The sequence below is a fragment of the Myotis nattereri genome (assembly GCF_964212035.1).
Source record: "Myotis nattereri genome assembly, chromosome: 12".
Taxonomy (NCBI): Eukaryota; Metazoa; Chordata; class Mammalia; order Chiroptera; family Vespertilionidae; genus Myotis; species Myotis nattereri.
Genome location: NC_138087.1, coordinates 6,514,824 through 6,533,402, shown reverse-complemented (window position 1 = coordinate 6,533,402; position 18,579 = coordinate 6,514,824). Strand labels below are relative to the sequence as shown.

At 59.4% G+C, this 18,579-nt stretch overlaps 1 protein-coding gene across 2 annotated transcripts in view; it reads right to left on the bottom strand.

Annotated features, from left to right (window-relative positions):
- Positions 1–4,566: 4,566 nt before the first annotated feature.
- SEMA4D (semaphorin 4D) overlaps positions 4,567–18,579 on the bottom strand; it is a 33,633-nt gene continuing 19,620 nt past the window's right edge. For both annotated transcript variants that reach the window (XM_081104075.1, XM_081104074.1), the window contains 4 exons: positions 18,278–18,487; positions 10,075–10,284; positions 7,163–7,260; positions 4,567–6,557 (listed from right to left, as the gene is read on the bottom strand). In XM_081104075.1, the coding sequence (XP_080960201.1) occupies positions 6,531–6,557; positions 7,163–7,260; positions 10,075–10,284; positions 18,278–18,487 (545 nt within the window). In that variant the 3' untranslated portion in view covers positions 4,567–6,530. The remainder of the gene's footprint in view (positions 6,558–7,162; positions 7,261–10,074; positions 10,285–18,277; positions 18,488–18,579) is intronic.

Here is an 18,579-nt window from a genome sequence, read left to right as displayed (position 1 = left end):
ATTTACTTGATGTTGTAGCAAAGGGAAAGTCTGTCCAAATGATATACATTTTCCAGAATACCCGGCATATTTAAAAAGATTAATGACAAATGAAGATTCTGACAGTAAAAATTTCATGGAAAATATTCATTCCATAAATATTTCTTTTGCTTTTGCTTCCATGAGTGCAAATATTGCATCGCCATCAGGATATGGGCCATACTGTTTTAGAATACACGGACAAGTTTATCACCGCACTGGAACTTTACATCCTTTGGATGGTGTTTCTCAGAAGTTTGCTCAACTCTATATTTTGGATACAGCCGAAGCTACAAGTAAAAGATTAGCAATGCCAGAAAACCAGGGCAGCTCAGAAAGACTCATGATCAACATCAACAACCTCATGCATGAAATCAATGATTAACAAAATCGTACAGGATGCTACATGAGGTAGAAAAGGAAGCCCAATCTGAAGCAGCAGCAAAAGGTATTGCTCCCACAGAAGTAACAACAGTGATTAAATATGATCGTAACAGTGACCCAGGTAGATATAATTCTCCCCGTGTAACCGAGGTTGCTGTCATATTCAGAAACGAAGATGGGGAACCTCCTTTTGAAAGGGACTTGCTCATTCATTGTAAACCAGATCCCAGTAATCCAAATGCCACTAAAATGAAACAAATCAATATCCTGTTTCCTACATTAGATGCAATGACATATCCCATTCTTTTTCCACATGGTGAACAAGGCTGGCGAACAGATATTGCATTAAGACTCAGAGACAACAGTGTAATCGACAATAATACTAGACAAAATGTAAGGACAAGAGTCACACAAATGCAGTATTATGGATTTCATCTCTCTGCGTGGGGCACGTTCAATCCTATTTTATTTTATTTTTTTTTTCTTTCTTTTTTTTTCTTTTAATTAAATCTTTATTGTTCAGATTATTACATTTGTTCCTCTTTTTTCCCCCCATAACTCCCCTCCTCCCAGTTCCCGCCCCACCATCCACCCTCACTCCCCACCCACTGTCCTCATCCATAGGTGCACGATTTTTGTCCAGTCTCTTCCCGCATCTCCCACACCCCTTTCCCCCCCAAGAATAGTCAGTCCATTCCCTTTCTATGTCCCTGATTCTATTATAATCACCAGTTCATTCTGTTCATCGGATTATTTATTCACTTGATTCTTAGATTCACTTGTTGATAGATGCATATTTGTTGTTCATAATTTGTATCTTTACCCTTTTCTTCCTCTTCCTCTTCTTAAAGGATACCTTTCAGCATTTCATATAATCCTGGTTTGGTGGTGATGAACTCCTTCAGCTTTTCCTTATCTGTGAAGCTCTTTATCTGACCTTCCATTCTGAATGATAGCTTTGCTGGATAAAGTAATCTTGGTTGTAGGTTCTTGGTATTCATCACTTTGAATATTTCTTGCCACTCCCTTCTGGCCTGCAAAGTTTCTGTTGAGAAATCAGCTGACAGTCGTATGGGTATTCCCTTGTAGGTAACTGAGTTTCTTTCTCTTGCTGTTTTTAAGATTCTCTCTTTATCTTTTGCTCTTGGCATTTTAATTATGATGTGTCTTGGTGTGGTCCTCTTTGGATTCCTTTTGTTTGGGGTTCTCCGCGCTTCTTGGACCTGTAAGTCCATTTCTTTCACCAGGTGGGGGAAGTTTTCTGTCATTATTTCTTCAAATAGGTTTTCAATATCTTGCTCTCTCTCATCTTCTGGCACCCCTATAATTCTGATGTTGGTACTCCTGAAGCTGTCCCAGAGGCTCCTTACACTATCCTCGCATTTTTGGATTCTTTTTTCATTTTGCTTTTCCGGTTGGGTGTTTTTTGCTTCCTCGCATTTCAAATCATTGACTTGATTCTTGCGCTCCTCTGTTCTGCTGTCGGGAGTCTGTATAATATTCTTTATTTCAGTCAGTGTATGCTTAATTTCTAGTTGGTTCCCCAATATAACATCGAGGGTCTCATTAGTTTTCTTGTAGATCTCATTAAGTTTATCTGCAGCTTCTAAACAGTTCTTGAGAGACCTTAAAAGTGTGGTTCTGAACTCTATATCTTCCATTGACAATTTTGTCCTGTTTCTTTGTCTCCGCATTTTGTTATGCTTCCTTGGTGCACCCCCTAGTGGTCTTTGTTCGTGGTCTTATAGTTAAATCTTGATTGTTGTAGCTAATTCCAGGGAGGGTTTGACCTCCAGGCCAAGTGGCTATGAGAATCAGCTGTGTCAGCAGTGAGAGAACTTCTGTCCTCTAGGGAGGTGCTAATCTGGCGTTTGCCTGAGGCTATCCGGCAAATGCCTCTGTGCAGGGCTTGGGCGGGGCGGGTCGCACAGGATCAACAGGGTGGGCCGGAGAGAGCAGTTATGGCGGCTCTCAGTCCTGTCCCCAGGGGCTCTGCCTCTCTGAGTCCCAGCACCCGCTGCAAAGCTCGGAGAGAAAGCTGCACTCGCTCTGACCGAAGCTAGGCAGTCCCGCTTCTCCCGTTTGAGTCTGGGTCCCTAAAGACTCGCCCGGATCTGGAGCTCAGAGTCTGCGACTCCCTCCCGATTGAAAACGCCAACCGCGCCCTCCGCCGCCAGCCCGCTCCGCGCACTCTGCACCTCAGAATTTGACTTCAGCACTGCGCCTCCTCTGAGTGTCCGTATGCGTTTCTCTTTCCTCCTAGTTGTAGGACTTCCACTCAGCCAGCGTTCCAGTGGTTTTGGGTGATGTCCGTTCCGTCTTTTAGTTTCACTTTTGAAATAGTTGTTCAAAGCAGCAAACTCCAGCGTTAACCTATGCCGCCATCTTGGTTCTCCTCCCTAGTCCCAATCCTATTTTAAATGCAGGAAAATTAACAGTTTATCATGGATTCATATTCAAAAATGGAGGCCAATTGGATAAATTTCATCAAAGCAAACCAATCTAAGTTGAGAGTTGAAAAATATAGTGGTTTGATGGATTATCTCAAATCTAGATCTGAAAATGATAATGTGCTGATTGGTAAAATGATAATACTTCCATCATCTTTTGAGGGTAGTCCCAGAAATATGCAACAGCGATATCAGGATGCTATGGCAATTGTAACAAAGTATGGCAAGCCCGATTTATTCATAACCATGACATGCAACCCCAAATGAGCAGATACTGCAAACAATTTACAACGCTGGCAAAAAGTTGAAAACAGACTTAACTTGGTAGCCAGAGTTTTTAATATTAAGCTGAATGCTCTTTTAACTGATATCTGTAAATTCCATTTATTTGGCAAAGTAATAGCCTAAATTCATGTCACTGAATTTCAGAAATGTGAACCGCCTCACGCTCACATATTATTGATATTAGATTAGGGGTGGGCAAACTTTTTGACTCGAGGGCCACAATGGGTTCTTAAACTGGACCGGAGGGCCGGAACAAAAGCATGGATGGAGTGTTGGTGTGAACTAATATAAATTCAAAGTAAACATCATTACATAAAAGGGTATGGTCTTTTTTTTTTTTTTAGTTTTATTCATTTCAAACAGGCCGGATCCGGCCCGCGGGCCGTAGTTTGCCCACGGCTGTATTAGATAGTAAGTCCAAATTACGTTCCTCTAATTCCCTTTCAATGTGCACGAATTTTGTGCACCGGGCCACTAGTCTTTTATAAGAAGCAGACATTTATTAAACCTGTGATAGGGCCCAAGGAGGATGTTTGTGCAAAACATTTTTTTCTCCAGTATAAACAGCCTTATTTGGAACTTATTCCCTTAAAGGATGAAATGGCTTAAATCCCATGGATGTTGGATTCAACCGAGAAAGTGAAAAGGCCCAGCAGCTGGGAAACGGGCTGTTTAAATGTTCCCAGGACCTGTGCCACCAGGCCACTCGCTGGCTCCTCCGCACCAGGGGCTTCATCACATCCCGTTCCCACTGCATCTAGTGTTTGGTGGGTTAAAGGGCTGAGGCCAGTTCCCGGGCTGGGGGCTGTGCTGAGCTGGGGGCTGCCGTGCCGGGCTGGGGGCTGCCGTGCCGGGCTGGGGGCTGTGCTGGGCTGGGGGCTGTGCCGGACTGGGGGCTGTGCCACGCTGGGGGCTGTGCCGGACTGGGGGCTGTGCCGGGCTGGGGGCTGTGCCGGGCTGGGGGCTGTGCTGGAGGTTGTGCCGGGCTGGGGGCTGTGCCGGGCTGGGGGGCTGTGCCGTGCTGGGGGCTGTGCTGGGCTGGGGGCTGTGCTGGGGGCTGTGCCGGGCTGGGGGCTGTGCTGGAGGTTGTGCCGGGCTGGGGAGCTGTGCCGGGCTGGGGGCTGTGCCGTGCTGGGGGCTGTGCCGTGCTGGGGGCTGTGCCCGGCTGGGGGCTGTGCCGGGCTGGGGGCTGTGCCTGGAGGGAGCCCGCAGTGAGTGGCCTGATGGAACTTTGAGTGGTATCTTATCCAGCCTGGTGATGGTTCCAACACTGTGCATTTGTTAAAACTCATCCAGTTGTACTTTACTGTATGTAAGTTATAACTTAATAAATCTGACATTTAAAGAAAGAATGAAATCTTGCCATTTTCAACAACATGGATAGACCTAGAGGGTATTATGCTAAGTGAAATAAAGTCAGACAGAGAAAGACAGATACCACATGATTTCATTTCTGTGTGGAATCTAAAATCAAAATAAATGAACAAACCAAACAAACTCATAGTTACAGAGTTACAGCAAATGGCTGGCTGGGGGATGGGTGGCGGGGGGTGGGGGGAGGGCTTAAGAAATGCAAATCGCCAGCTCTGCACAGGCCGCCGAGGCCGCACAGCAGTGACGCTCAGCACAGGGAGGGGCAGTACTATTGCAGGACTGTGGTGCCGGGCGATCACGTCGTAAGGTGTATAAATGTCCAACCCCTGTGCTGTGCACTGGAACTAACGTAACAGTGTGCGCCAACTGTAATTGAAGGGGACATTGTTAAAACTTAAAAAGACAAAAGCATCTGTGCTGGTGAGCAGGCCACATGTGGCGAGCCCTGCGGGCAGTGGCCTCGGCGCCCGTCCAGCGAACCGAGGGGAAGGAGGCCGGAGCAGGCCCAGGGCCGCGGGGCGGCCATTTCCCGGCCGAGGCTGCGCTGCAGATGGAGGCGCAGTGGCTGCGAGGCGCCCACCTGCTGGGGAGCAGACCCGCGGGGCTCCCCGCACCCCTGCGCCGAGCAGATGTGGACGCTTTTCCTGTGTTTACCAGGACAGTGCAGAGTCCGAACCCACATTTCCAACAGAACACGTGCCGCGGCACCCAGGGGCCTGCTGGCTGAGCGCCAACGTGCGCGCCCTATGCCCAGAGGCAGGGAGCAGCGAGCAGAGGGCAGGCCTTCCCGCCCAGCCCAGGGGAACCACCTCAAAACCTCCACCGCGCGGGCTGGGAGCGCTGCGGAGCGCCGGGCACCTGGCCGGCTGGCGGGAGGGAGACCAGGCCACTCCAGCCCAGCTGAGCCGTCCGGTCCCCGCAGCCTCGCCCGCAGGGACCCTGGCAGCACCGGTGGACGAGGAAGCGGGCCTGGGCACAGGCGGTGGTCACGAGGCTGAGGGGACAGCCACTTGCCAAGGTGGGAAGAGCAGTTGGGCTTGTTTTCAGGTCTTGGTTTTCTGACCGGGGGGCATGCGGTGAGAACTGTCACTCCACACCCGAGTCTGTGGTTACAGGCTGAGCGCGGCCGGGTCCTCACCTTCCCACTCGCGGGGAGGACCCGAGCTCCCGCCTCGGCAGCGGGACTCACAGCAGTGGGACAGCATCCAGGTCTCCGCCTGCAGAAAGGACACGCGCCCGGGGACGCCCCACACAAGCCGGGTGCCCGCGGCCGGGCTGCGAGTGGCGCGTGCACGCAGAGCCTCATGGAATCGGGGGGTGCGGCGGGGGGGAGCACCCCGAGCACAGGGAGGACCGCACAGCCCTCAGTCCCAGGCGGCCCATGGGGCCTCGGCATTGCTGAGGTCAAGGCCTGTTTGGCCGCCGCCTTCCCCTGCAGCGCTCCTGCCGGTGATGGGACCCGCCCCCTGGAGGGGGTGAAGCCGGCAGGAGGGCCTGCGCTGCCGCCAGCGTCCTTGCGGGCCACCTGCGTAAGGTGAGTGACTCAGGTCACGCTGCTGGCCGCTATCTTTGTTTTAAAATATATATTTTTTATGGATTTCAGAGAGGAAGGGAGAGGGAGAGAGAGAAACACCAATGATGAGAGGGAAGCATGGATTGGCTGCCTCCTGCAGGCCCCACACTGGGGATCAGCCTGGGCATGTGCCCTGACCGGGAATCGAACCGTGACCTCCTGGTTCATAGGTCAACCACAGCCACGCCGGCCGGGCCACATGCTGCTGCCTTCACCAGTTTCTCTTGGCAGCCCTTTCCCGGCCTGGTTTCCTGCTTCTGCCAATAGAGCTGCCACAGGTGAGCACCTAATCCAAAAGGAATCCCAGCTGCTGCCACACGCGTCCAGTCGGGGCTCTTCGCTCGGTGCCCGCGCCGCAGGGACAGGCAAGGTGACAGCTGTGGCCCAGGGCCTCTCCACGGGCGTGGCAGGCGGCAGGTGGCATTGGCAGCACTGCCCCCTGGTGGCTAAAAGGTGTCCTTGTTACAGCTCTCCTGAAAGAAGAACATCTTTGAATTCCTGGCAGAACAGCCGGCCTCCCGTCCCTCACTCCTTTCCCCACAGACGGTCTCAGGTGTGGCCAGAGGCCTCGAGTCTCCTGTCCTGTGTGCTCCCTCTGGGCCAGGAGGGGCCCTGCGGGGAGCTGGCCTGCGGGCAGCAAGGAGGGGCCTGGGCAGCTTTAACCCAGGACACCGTGAGAGCTCGGGTTTGAGCTCACGCTGACGGCTCCGCCATGGGATCCATCTGGTCTGGCCCTGAGGTGGGGCCAGGAAGGGACGGCCGATGCCTGGCCTCGCGGGGCCAGCCTCGGAATGCCGGCCCGCGGCCTGGTGTCGGGAGGGGGCACGCCACCTCCTGGGCCCGCCCAGCAGATCCCAGCAAGTGCTGAGGCCACACGCAACTGCTCTTGCCAGCACCCGACATCCCACCTGCCCGGGAGGTGGGGATGGCACGGGGACACCTCTAACCAGAGGCACTGGTCCTGCCTCTGCACCCACATCCCTCCGGTCCATCTGACTTCAGTCGCCTGTGAGGGCCCCACCCCTGGCAGAATGGGCCCGAACCATCCCACAGAGGGCGCTGCCCGCGGGCCACGTACCCACACCTTCCTCCAGCTCTGCATCATGCGACCGTGCTCCCCGGCCACAGCCCTCCAGGTGGCCAGCTCTCTGGTCCACTTCTCCTGGGGGGTCACCTCTGCAAGAGAGAAGGGGCCCCAGGGCCCGGCTCTGCAGGCGCCGCTGCTGGACGGAGCCGCCTGCGCCGAGTGGCCCTGGGCAGGCCTTTACCCCAGGGCCTCACCTTCTCGCCCTGGGGGCTTCCCAGGCCACCAGCCCCAAGGCACTGGCCCTGCCCTCCCCTGCACGGCACTGTGCGCAGGCAGCAGCGGGCTAACCCCCCACACCCCTTGGGACGATGAGAGACGCTGGGCCCTGGGCGGGGGAGGGGGGTAGGCTCAGAAGCCAGCTCAGCTGAGCCGCCGTGGCCTCCCAGGAGGGGAAGGACCTGCAGCCTGGACTGTGAAGGCAGTGACAGGCTGTCGGGAGGCACCGCCCTGAGCCAGCTTCCTGGCAAACACAAACACGAACTGTGTCGCTGCTTTGGACAACAGCACAGGTTTCAGAAACGGGCCGAGAACCCGAGCCTTCGGCAGGAAGCAGAGCTCACACCTGAGCAGACTGGAGGGCCGGGTGGCGCCCCGACGGCAGCCGGCACCGGGGTCCTGGGTTCCGAGCGCCGGCCCGCCTGCCCCGCACAGCAGGCGGGACGCAGTGCGCACAGGAGTCGTATCTCTAACCCATCCTCGCGCGTCTGCCCGCCGCCCACACCTGCAGGAAGGCGGGTGAGAGCGCGCTCGCTCCTCCTGTGGCTGTGCCTGCGACTTCTCTCCCAACTCAGCTGTCCGTGAGCCGCCACCCAAGTCAGGCCCTGCTGCCCCAGAGCGTGTGTGTCCCCCACCTGCCAGCGGTGAGATGGGCTCCTGCCTCTGACCCAGAGGAGGGGGCACAGGGCCCTCGGCCAGGCGCCTCCGGCTCTCACCACAGCGACTCTCTGGTGGCTCTGCTCACCTAACTGAGATGCGTGTGCACATCACGCTCAGCGGGTGTTCTAGCTCATCCTGAGCACCGGCAGGGATTTCACAGAAATGTACAGAACAGAGGTTCCGGGGGAGTAAATATTTACAATTATTTTTCTGTTTCCCAAACCCTGAATAAAATGACAAAATTATCTATCCATCTATCTATCCATCTATCTATCCATACATCTATCTATCTATCTATCTATCTATCTATCATCTATCTATCTACCTATCATCTATTTATCTATCTATCTAAACACACGCCTATACTCTTGAAAACAGCGACTAGGGGAGGAAACAGCACGAACATGGGAGGGGAAGCTGTGGGGGAGGGGGCAGGGGCCGGGACAGCTCCCCGGCAAACGCAGAGCGGGTCCTGGGCCGGCCCTGGGGACCCCGAGGGGTAGCCTCACAGAATAGCCGGGAGCCATGGCAGCAGGCGCTCCAAGCCACTGACTCCCAAAGCTGCGTGCCCAGCCCTCCCCGAGCCGCCCAAGGAGCCTCCCTCCCGCCCCAGAGGAAACTGGCCTCAGAGGGCACAGCAGGGTCTCGGCAGCACCGCTCAGGGCGGGTGCACAGAAAGCAGACAGGCTCGCTGGCGTGTCCACCAACCGACAGCCGACCGACATTCCGCAGGGCCTGTGCTCCAAGGGAGGCGCAGCGGGGACCCTGCCCCCACTCCCCCGACAGCACACAGGCCAGGGGAGGGGTGCGGGCAGGCGTTTCTCCGACGCTGGTGCACAGGAACCGCCTGGGGAACTTCCTAACCCAGTGCCCCTCCCGGGACCCCTGGTGCAGCAGCCCGGGGCAGGCCTGGAGCTCTGCATCCCTAACGCACTTCTAGGAGCCCCCAGGGGGCGGGCGTGCAGGGAGCTGACCTCCTTGGGTGAAACGGCCCCGCCAGGAGGCATCCTTGGGCCCCTCTCTCAAACTAAGCAGACAATCGAGGGCCATGAGGCCCTGAGGGAGAGAAGACAGGAAAACCAGCAGAGCAGGCAACGTGGAGGGAGAAGGAAAGCGAGAACAAGCCTCCGCACATCTCAGGGTGGAGAGAGGACTGTGCCGCGAAGCAGGAATGGGGCTTAACGAGCAGAGCGGATGTAAAGCTCTTCCTGTGTCCGGTGACGGTGAGACGGTGAGGCGGGAACAGGAGCAGGTGTGCCCACTACGAAAGGCGCCAGGAGAGGGAAGCGAGAGGCGGCAGCGAGGAGGTGAGGGGGGCGGCCCATGGAAGCGGTTTCAGAAAGAGAACAGAATATGAAGCGGAGAAGAGGGAGCGGAGGTTCCGGAAGACCCAGGGGCGGGCTTCTGCGGGGCGGGCGCCAGGCGTGGGACCCGGAGGGCAGAGGTGAGGCCGCAGGCACGGCGCCTGGAGCGAGGCCGGCGGGCGCGTCCTCACACCCACGGGTGACGTTAGACAGAACTGCTTGTCCGGCCAAACTCACATCTAAGTGTGGCGACGGGACAGACACGGGCTCCGCAAACACTGCTCCTGGTGGCTGGAGGACAAACCCCAGCAAACCGCAGTGTGCCGGGCCCGGGACACAGTCCCCGGTCAGAGAGGGGAGCCCAGCTGCAGGTGCTGGCCCAGGGCGGCCCTTGGCCCCTGGTGCAGAGGTTTGGGGAGGCCGAGGACGCGACCCCGTATGACTGCGGGTCAGGGACTTAAGACAGAGTCTGGTGTGGAGGTGGTAACTCGGACCCAAGCAGATGGGGCTCAGCACCGACCCGCACAGGAAACAGACCAGCCTCCGGGAACGCCCACACCCGGAGGTGGGAGGCCGGCAGCTGTGCGGGACGGGGTGGGGGAAGCAGCTGTAAAAATGGACTGTCATCTTTCCCGTGAAACCAGACGCAGTCAGCGCCCAAGCGCCCAGACTGGAGACACGGCCAGTGAGGGCCCACGCCCGGGAGAGAGCAGGGCCGCTTACCGGGCTCCAGCACGGCGACCCGCACCCGGGAGGTCTGGCTCCCCGCGGAGGAGAGGACGGAGCAGCGGTACTCGGTGCTCTCGCGGACGGCGTCCCGCAGCCAGCTGAGCACGTGGGCCCTGCCGTCCGGCAGCGCGTGGGTCTGCACGGGGACACACGTCTGCAGTTCACGCCCATTCTTCTCCCAGACGAAGTGAACATCCGCAGGACCTGGGGGCACACAGGCCAGCTCAGCCCGTGTCCCAGGATGCAGGGGCCCACAGGAACGGCCCCGGGGCAGGGGAGGGGCTGGGCTGCCCAGATCGGGGCTCCGTTGTCCCAGCTGGACCTGAGGTGAAGGGGCAGGCTGAGGGCAGGCCCCCTGTGGCCCCGTGACCCCGAAGGAACAGGCTCGTGCCCTCCCTGCCCATGGGACCTGCTCCTTAGCCCCCTCAGACGCCCTTCGCAGAATGCACCTGCACAGGGTGTTCCCCAGAGCACGCGCCTAGGCCACCAGGGCCGCACCCCCTTCTCCTCTCCCGGCTGAGCCCAGTGCAGAACAGGGGGTTCTGGGCCTGGGAACTTCCATTCCCCCCTCTCCCCCCACGCCAGACCTGCTGCCAAAGGCGGGGCCTCCTCACTGTCCCTACCACTAGGGCCAGAGCTCTCCCCTGACAGGCCCTGGCTGGGCCTGATGAGGGCATGGGAGCAGCTGCCCGGGAGCTGTTGGAGGCCGGGGTGGGCACAGGGCGCTGGGAAGGGCTGAGGCCGCCCGAGGGCCAGGGGGACTTGAGGGCCGTGGGGACCGGGCCTTCCTCCCCCCCTTGGCCCTTGGTCAGGGTCTTAGCTCTGCTGGGCCAGACTTGAGCCGGAGCACAGCTCCCCGGCTCCCTACCTCAGGCGGGACCAGGGACAGGCGTCCAGCCGGTGCTGAGGGGAGGATGGTGGGCGGGAAGGCAGGGGGCAGAGAGCCAGAAGCAAGACCGGCTCTGGCCCGGCGCTGGAGCAGCCTGTGGGGCCACCTTCTCATCCCCAAAGAGCAGGAGGAACCCGGGGCTGGGGGCTGTGCTGAGGCCGGCCCACCTCCCTGCGGAAGCCAACGGGCCAGGACCCCCACGGACTGTGTGCCCGGCTCCCTGGGTCTGCTGAGGAAAGCACCCAGCACATGGCTCCCGCCCGCGGGTGCGGACCTGCTGGGCGGGGACAGCGGCAAGGGCGGCCCGCGCAGGCGGCACAGCCGAGGGCAGCAGCGATGGGCCGGACTCCTGCGGCCTCTGTCCCTGCTGCTCCTGGTCACAGCACCAGGGCAGGGCCAGGCTGCACCCGTGCACCCTGCTGCTCCCCCTCACTTCTGCCTGGGCCCAGTAGGCACCCCAACAGCATGGACGAGGGGACACACTCCAGCCTCCTGGCTCAGGGACCTGACAACTGCCCGATAGTCTGTGAGGACGCCACCCCCTGCAGGCGGGCGGACTGCAGGACCACCCAGCCCAGCGCTGTGCCCCCTGGTCACCCCACTACCTGAGACTCGGTTTTCAAAGCCAGGTTCTTCCCACCGACCGGACAGGAGGAAATAAATGGCTCCGTGCAGGACGGCCAGCAGAGGAAGGCCTATGCCTGCCTGCGGGTGGCCCGAGTGCACTGAGCAGACACACATCAGAGCGGAGGACTAACCAGCCAGCAGACAGCAGCAGGCGTGTGGGTGTGTGAGTATGTGAGCGTGTGAGTGTGCGAGCGTGTGAGTGCGAGCGCGTGGGTGTGGGCGTGCGAGCGTGTGGGTGTGCGAGTGTGTGAGCGTGTGGGCGTGCGAGCGTGCGGGTGTGCGAGCGTGCGGGTGTGCGAGCGTGCGGGTGTGTGAACATGTGGTGTGCAAGCGTGTGGGCCTGCGAGCGTGTGGGTGTGCGAGTGTGCGAGCGTGTGGGTGTGCGAGCGTGCGGGTGTGCAAGCGTGCGGGTGTGCGAGTGTGCGGGTGTGCAAGCATGTGGGTGTGCGAGCGTGCGAGCGTGTGGGCATGCGAGCGTGTGGGTGTGCGAGTGTGTGAGCGTGTGGGCGTGCGAGCGTGCGGGTGTGCGAGCGTGCGGGTGTGTGAACATGTGGGTGTGCAAGCGTGTGGGCCTGCGAGCGTGTGGGTGTGCGAGTGTGCGAGCGTGTGGGTGTGCGAGCGTGCGGGTGTGCAAGCGTGCGGGTGTGTGAGTGTGCGGGTGTGCGAGCGTGCGGGTGTGCGAGCGTGTGGGTGTGCGAGCGTGCGGGTGTGCAAGCGTGTGGGTGTGCGAGCGTGCGAGTGTGTGGGTGTGCAAGCGTGTGGGAGTGCCCCCGCCAGACACAGGGGTGGGGGCGCACACTGTCTCGGGAGGGCCAGGTGGAGGGCAGAGACTGCCACGTGCTGGGCCTTTAGAAAGAGGGCGAGCTCTACTTTAACTGCGATCCCTTTCGATGGCTCCCAGCTCTGCCCCGCCCCCGTGGCACTCTGTGTTGTCCCTTCATCCGCAATCCTCCAGGGACAGGCCTCAAAGAAACTTCCTCCCCAGGGCAGTCGGACCCGGACCTGTCAGTCCTGGGCATGATTCCGAGACGATGACGGACCCTGTGGAGGAGCAAGGCGCCGTGCCTGCGGGCAAGACGCTGGGAAGCGTCCGACAGGGGTCCGTCCGTGAGCGACGGGACAGCCACTGTGCCGTCATCCATCAGGAATCACATTTAAGAAAAAGATTCAGCAACAGAGAAAAACTGACATGTTCAGTGAAAGAATACACGTGCCCATGCGTGTGTGTGTGCAAGTATGTACATGAACGTGTAAACGTGTGCATGTACATTTGAGTAGACACATTCACATACATGCACAGAGAAAAGGCCTAAAATGCCCTAATGCTGCTGGTGGCTACCTTTGGATGGTTTACTTTTAGGTCATTTAGGTTTTGCTCTTTATACTTTCCTAGAGTTTCCACATTCACTGTAAAAAACAAACAATGCTTTTATAATAAAAATAAAATGCTAGAGAAAAAATAAATGTGCATAGACATGGGGGGAAATTCTGAATGCAACCAAGTACTATGCGTGGCCCTGGCCGTCGCCGAGGACGAGCCGCCGGTGGGCGTGCGCTCTGTGCCGGATCCCCATTGTTTGACTCCGTCTCTATAGCTGTGTGTGGCTTTGTTCTCTGCCCACAGGTGGCTCTCTCCACACATGCACGCCGTGCACACGCACAGGTGGAACGCGTGTACTTGCTGCCTCGGCACACGCACATGCTCACACCTGACAGCACGCCCACGTGCAGCCACCGGCGTCCCGTCCTGCGCGGCGGGCTTCCCACACCACGCTCCGGCCACTCCCCGGCTGCTGGCCTCGCGGGATTGTAGCTTCAGAAACTTTCTCATGAGGTGTTGTGACCAAGAATGTGAGACTTTTCTTTGCGTGGACACTGGAGTCGGTTCTGAAAAGGCCAGTCTCCTTCCTCCCCCAGCACTGCCTGCTGATGGGATGGGTGCAGGAGCTTCCGGAGGCTCTGAGGACCAGCGCTGGGCCAGGCAGTGGTGGCTGAGCTGACTCACCCCCAAGCACATGGGCGGGGCTCTTTCAGGAGCAACTCCCCACAGCCCACGGCTCCTGGGAGCCCGACTGCGGGCGGCTCTGTTCCCAGCTGCTCCCGAGCGTCACTAAACGGCCTTTAAATGTGTGGTAAACGTAGCAAAACATTAACGTGGTAAAGAAGTACTTACGTTCCATTTACTCTTTTAAAAACACTATCCACCTCATTCTGAATGCAGAAGAAATTAAAGAGAGAGGAAAGCGAAGTTAAAGTGGTCAGCAGGTCCCGCACTGAGACACGGGGGGAGGGGGGGGCGGGGGGGAGACCCGGCAGCCCAAACCCATGTTGCCCGCAGGGGCCGCTCCTTGGAGGTTCAGCACGCGGGGCTGCCCGGCTGCGGAGTTGGGAGTTGGCCGCCGGGGGCGGGGCTGGCAGAGTCTCCAGTCCTAGTCCCGCCCAGGGTCAGGGCCTTCCTGCACCCCCCCCCTCGCCCCGCCCCATTGTCCGAGGAGAGCAGTGGGGCAGAGCTGATTCTTTCTGACAAAACCAGAGCCTGGGAGCCACGGCCCCGCCCCGAGGAGGGGACACCATCCTGGAGGTGGGGGCCCGAGAGCCCGAACGGAGGGATGCGATGAGACCCACCTCAGGGCTGGGCCATCCCCCAGGTGCCTCCCAGGCAGCAAGTCCTCCCGGGGCCCGTGCACGTGGTCCACTCTGACCCCGAGGCCGGTGGCCAGTGAGCTAGCCCCCCTCCCATTCCCGTGGCCAGGGTCCTGCCAGCACCCCCTGGGGAGCCACTCAGAGCACCAGGGCTGCGTGCACCCAGGACCCCCATGCCGGACCCCCATGCACTCCCTGCAGGCCCCGGAGCTGCAGGGCACAGACGTTGGGCAGCCCCAGCTGGAAGGGAAGGTGCTCTCCGGGTCTCCAGCACCCCGAATGCATTGCTCTCCTCAGAGTCCCGAGCCTGCCACAAAGCTGCCTGGGACCAGCTGAGAGCAAACCCTGGTCCGAGCTGCTGGGGCCCGAGCTGGCGTGTGAGGGGTGCGGGAGGTGCCTGCCCGGCCCCCAGCTCCGTGGGGGAGCCTTCTGTGGGTGACGCTGCTGCGGCAGGAGGCCTCCAAGGACCCAGGGTCAGCCCGCTCTGTGGTAAAGAATGTGGTTCATCACACCACAGAGAGGAGAGCACTTCCCATGGGAGGAAAACCACCCATCAGGCATGCTCAGCACCGAGGCCAGCAAGGTGACGGGTCGTTCCCCACCCCCCAGGCCAGCAAGGTGATGGGACACCCCCCTGCCCCAGGCCAGCAAGGTGATGGGACCCCCACCCCAGGCCAGCAAGGTGATGGGACACCCCCCAGGCCGGCAAGGTGATGGGACCCCCCCCCCCAGGCCAGCAAGGTGATGGGACCCCCCCCCAGGCCAGCAAGGTGATGGGACACCCCCTGCCCCAGGCCAGCAAGGTGATGGGACACCCCCCTGCCCCAGGCCAGCAAGGTGATGGGACACCCCCTCCAGGCCAGCAAGGTGATGGGACACCCCCTGCCCCAGGCCAGCAAGGTGACGGGTCGTTCCCCACCCCCCAGGCCGGCAAGGTGATGGGACACCCCCCTGCCCCAGGCCAGCAAGGTGATGGGACACCCCCATGCCCCAGGCCAGCAAGGTGATGGGACACCCCCCTGCCCCAGGCCAGCAAGGTGATGGGACACCCCCCCCCCAGGCCAGCAAGGTGATGGGACACCCCCCCCCCCAGGCCAGCAAGGTGATGGGATCCCCACCAGGCCAGCAAGGTGATGGGATACCCCAGGCCAGCAAGGTGATGGGACACACCCCCCCCCAGGCCAGCAAGGTGATGGGATCCCCACCAGGCCAGCAAGGTGATGGGACACCCCCCAGGCCAGCAAGGTGATGGGACCCCCCCCAGGCCAGCAAAGTGATGGGACCCCCCAGGCCAGCAAGGTGATGGGACACCCCCACCTCGTGGAGGGCTGACCCTCCAACTCATGTGTCAACTACCCCCACAGCTCAGCCTTGGCCTTCCAGGAGCCCCAACACACACACACCACCTGCCACTTAAGAGCTTGGGGATCAGGACCCTCATGAGACCCAGGCCTCCTGCTGCCCCTCTGACCACGTGGCTTAAAGGCTCTGATGCTAACACTGCAGTTAATACATAAAGGACCTTCACACCGGCATGTCAAATGCCACCTAAAGTGTGTGGGATGTGTGTATGCGATGTACACAGTGTGTGTGTGTGATGTGTGCAGTGTGTGTGGCATGCGTGTATGTGTGTATGTGTGTGTATGTATGTGTATGGCATGCATACTATTACGTGTATGTGGGATGTATGGGTGTGTGTGGTGTGTGCAGTGTGTGGTGTACTTGTGTGGCATGTGTGTAAGTGTATGTGGGCTGTATGTGTGATGTGTGCAGTATGTGTTGTGTGCTGTGTGCAGTGTGTGTTGTGTTGTGCGTGTGTGGGGGTGTATGTGAGATGTGTGCAGTGTTTATGGCGTGTGTGTGTGTGTGTGTGTGATGTGTGCAGTTTGATCCTGAATAGAACCTACACAGAGCCCCTCTGGATGGACAGGACACTGCAAGCTCCCTCGGAAATCAGTCCACCCCAGGATGCCCCTGCCTCAGGTGTGGCCGGTGAGACAAGGGGAGGTCCAGGTGGGCACGCGCCTCTGAGAGCAGCAGACGCACAGCTGGAGCGCAGGGAGGCGGGTCTCGCTCCTGGTCCACGCACCCGAGCACCAGGGGCACTGCTCCTGCCTCCCTGGTCAGGGTGCCCGGGCGCCGACCCTCTCAGCTCCTCCCCCTCTGTGCACCTCAGCGTCCCCCCAGGTCCTGCCCGGGAGGCGCGGGCAGGGGTGGGAGCGGCTCCGGAGCCCCTCAGCAGCAGCGAGCACAGCGAGGGACGGCCACGCGGGAGGCGAGGCTGCGCTGAGCGACCCCTCACTCCCCCGCATTTGCTGTTTGGGTCTTTGCCTCCCTGGGCCCCAGCCCTTCCATAAGCTTTGCAACTGAAGTCCCTGCGCCGAACACCCGAGTCTGAAATGCCAGAGTGCTCCGTGCTGAGCCAGCCTCGCAACCTGCTCTCCCAGCCCCGCTCCTCTCCCGTCCGAGCCCGTGTGCATGCCCACGCGTGCGCACACCAGCGCACAGTAACACGCCAAGTGCTCGCCCGTGAAAGTGCGAGGCTCCCAAGCTCACGGTCCACCTGTGTCTATCCTCCCCAGGTCACGGGAACCCAGCACCATCTTCCCCTTTCCCACTGCGCCGTGAGGATGGGCCTGAGGGCTGGAGCGGTTCCTGGTGCTGCCCCGAGGGAACCACTGCGGGAGCGGCCGGGCGGCTCGCAGGCCTGGCCCAGCAGGGGGCAGCGACCCGGCCACGTGGACAGCCCCTGTGGTCTGGCTCCACCACCTCCTGTTCGCAGGCAACTTCCCCTGCCACCACCTGGGCCCGCGCAGGCACCACTGGCCACACGGCTGGTCCGGAGCAGAGGGAGGGCCCCCCAAGGCTTGGGCGCTGACCCAGCGGGAGACAGGCAGCAGCTTGACATTCTTAGCGGCTCAGTGTTTATTTAAAATCTCAAAAACTAAACAGCCCGGCCCGTGTGGCTCAGTGGATTGAGAGTCAGCCCATGCACCAAGAGGGTGCGGTTCGATTCCCGATTAGGGCGCATGCACGGGTTGTGGGCTCGATCCCAACGAGGGGGCGTGCAGGAGGCAGCCGACTGATGTTCCTCTCTCCCTTTCTCTCTATAAAATCAATAAAAACATATTTTTAAAAATCTGAAACACTAAACAAAACAGGGTTTGTTTCATTCCTCTCTCAGCAGAGGACGGACCCCAGGCCTGCAACGTCTCTTCTCTTTGTGGCTATTCAGACGCCCACACATGGCAGACCTGGGCGCCCAGGCACTGCCTGAAGCCTGGGGCGCGCTCCAAGGTGGGCTACCTGCTGCCCCCCCCTCCTGTCCCCCCCCCAGTGCTGCCCGGGAACCCTCCCGGTCCGAGGGCGCCCACAGGGCTGTCTTTCCCGCATGTTAACATCATCACGCAAGTCGCTGACACAGTTCCCACTCCAGAGGCCCTGGGTTAATTCCTGGAATACCCACACCTCAAACCCACACTGTTCTCAGACACAGAAGTAACCCTACAGACCACGATTTAAAGCGTGCAGTGCCTGACCAGCCAGGGGCACTGGCTTTGTTTCTCTTAGATTGTCAAATAGGCAATGACAACCATCCGGTGTGAATGAATCAAAATTACACCTTTTTTTTTTTTTGTCAAAGTGGAAAAAAATATTTTTGCAGTGCCACAGAATTTTAGTCATTAGTTTACATGGGCACGAGATGAAAAAGTTCGACAGTCGCTCCACAGACCAGCGACTGGCAAGCCGAGGCCTTTGGGCCACGTGTGGCCGAGGCTGGTGTTTGTAAACGAAGTTTGGTTGATGCACAGCCACACCCACTGCGGGCAGCTCACGGGCCATCGGGCAGAGCTGAGCAGGTGTGGCCAAAACCCTGCCTGCGGAGCCTAGAACCGCTAACGGGAGTCTTCGCGGGAAAAGCTGGCTGGCCCGCTGTCCGGAGGCATAGCTATGGGCTGACCACGAAGCTCCCGGGGCTGCTGGGAGATGCAGCCGGAGGGCCCTGCCCCCCGCCCCCTCGCCAGGTGCCCCGCTCACCTGTGGCCTGGCAGAAGAGGTGGAAGGTCCCCAGGGCAGGCACGTGCTGGGCCTGGTCGCTGAGGAAGGGCGGCAGCAAGGTGGCCCGCAGGCGGCCGTCAGGCCCAGAGCCCGGGGCCAGCCAGGGGCTTCGGGGAGAGGAGGACGAGTCGGGGCCCAGACAGGACAGGGAGGAGGACCCCGGAGGAGGGGAGGGCAGAGGAGATGAGGCTGCGAGACAGAGGACAGAAAAGAGAGAGCACTGAGGCAGGAGTCGTCACGAGCACAGCACGTGCAGAGACGGGAAACGCGTTGAGGAAGAG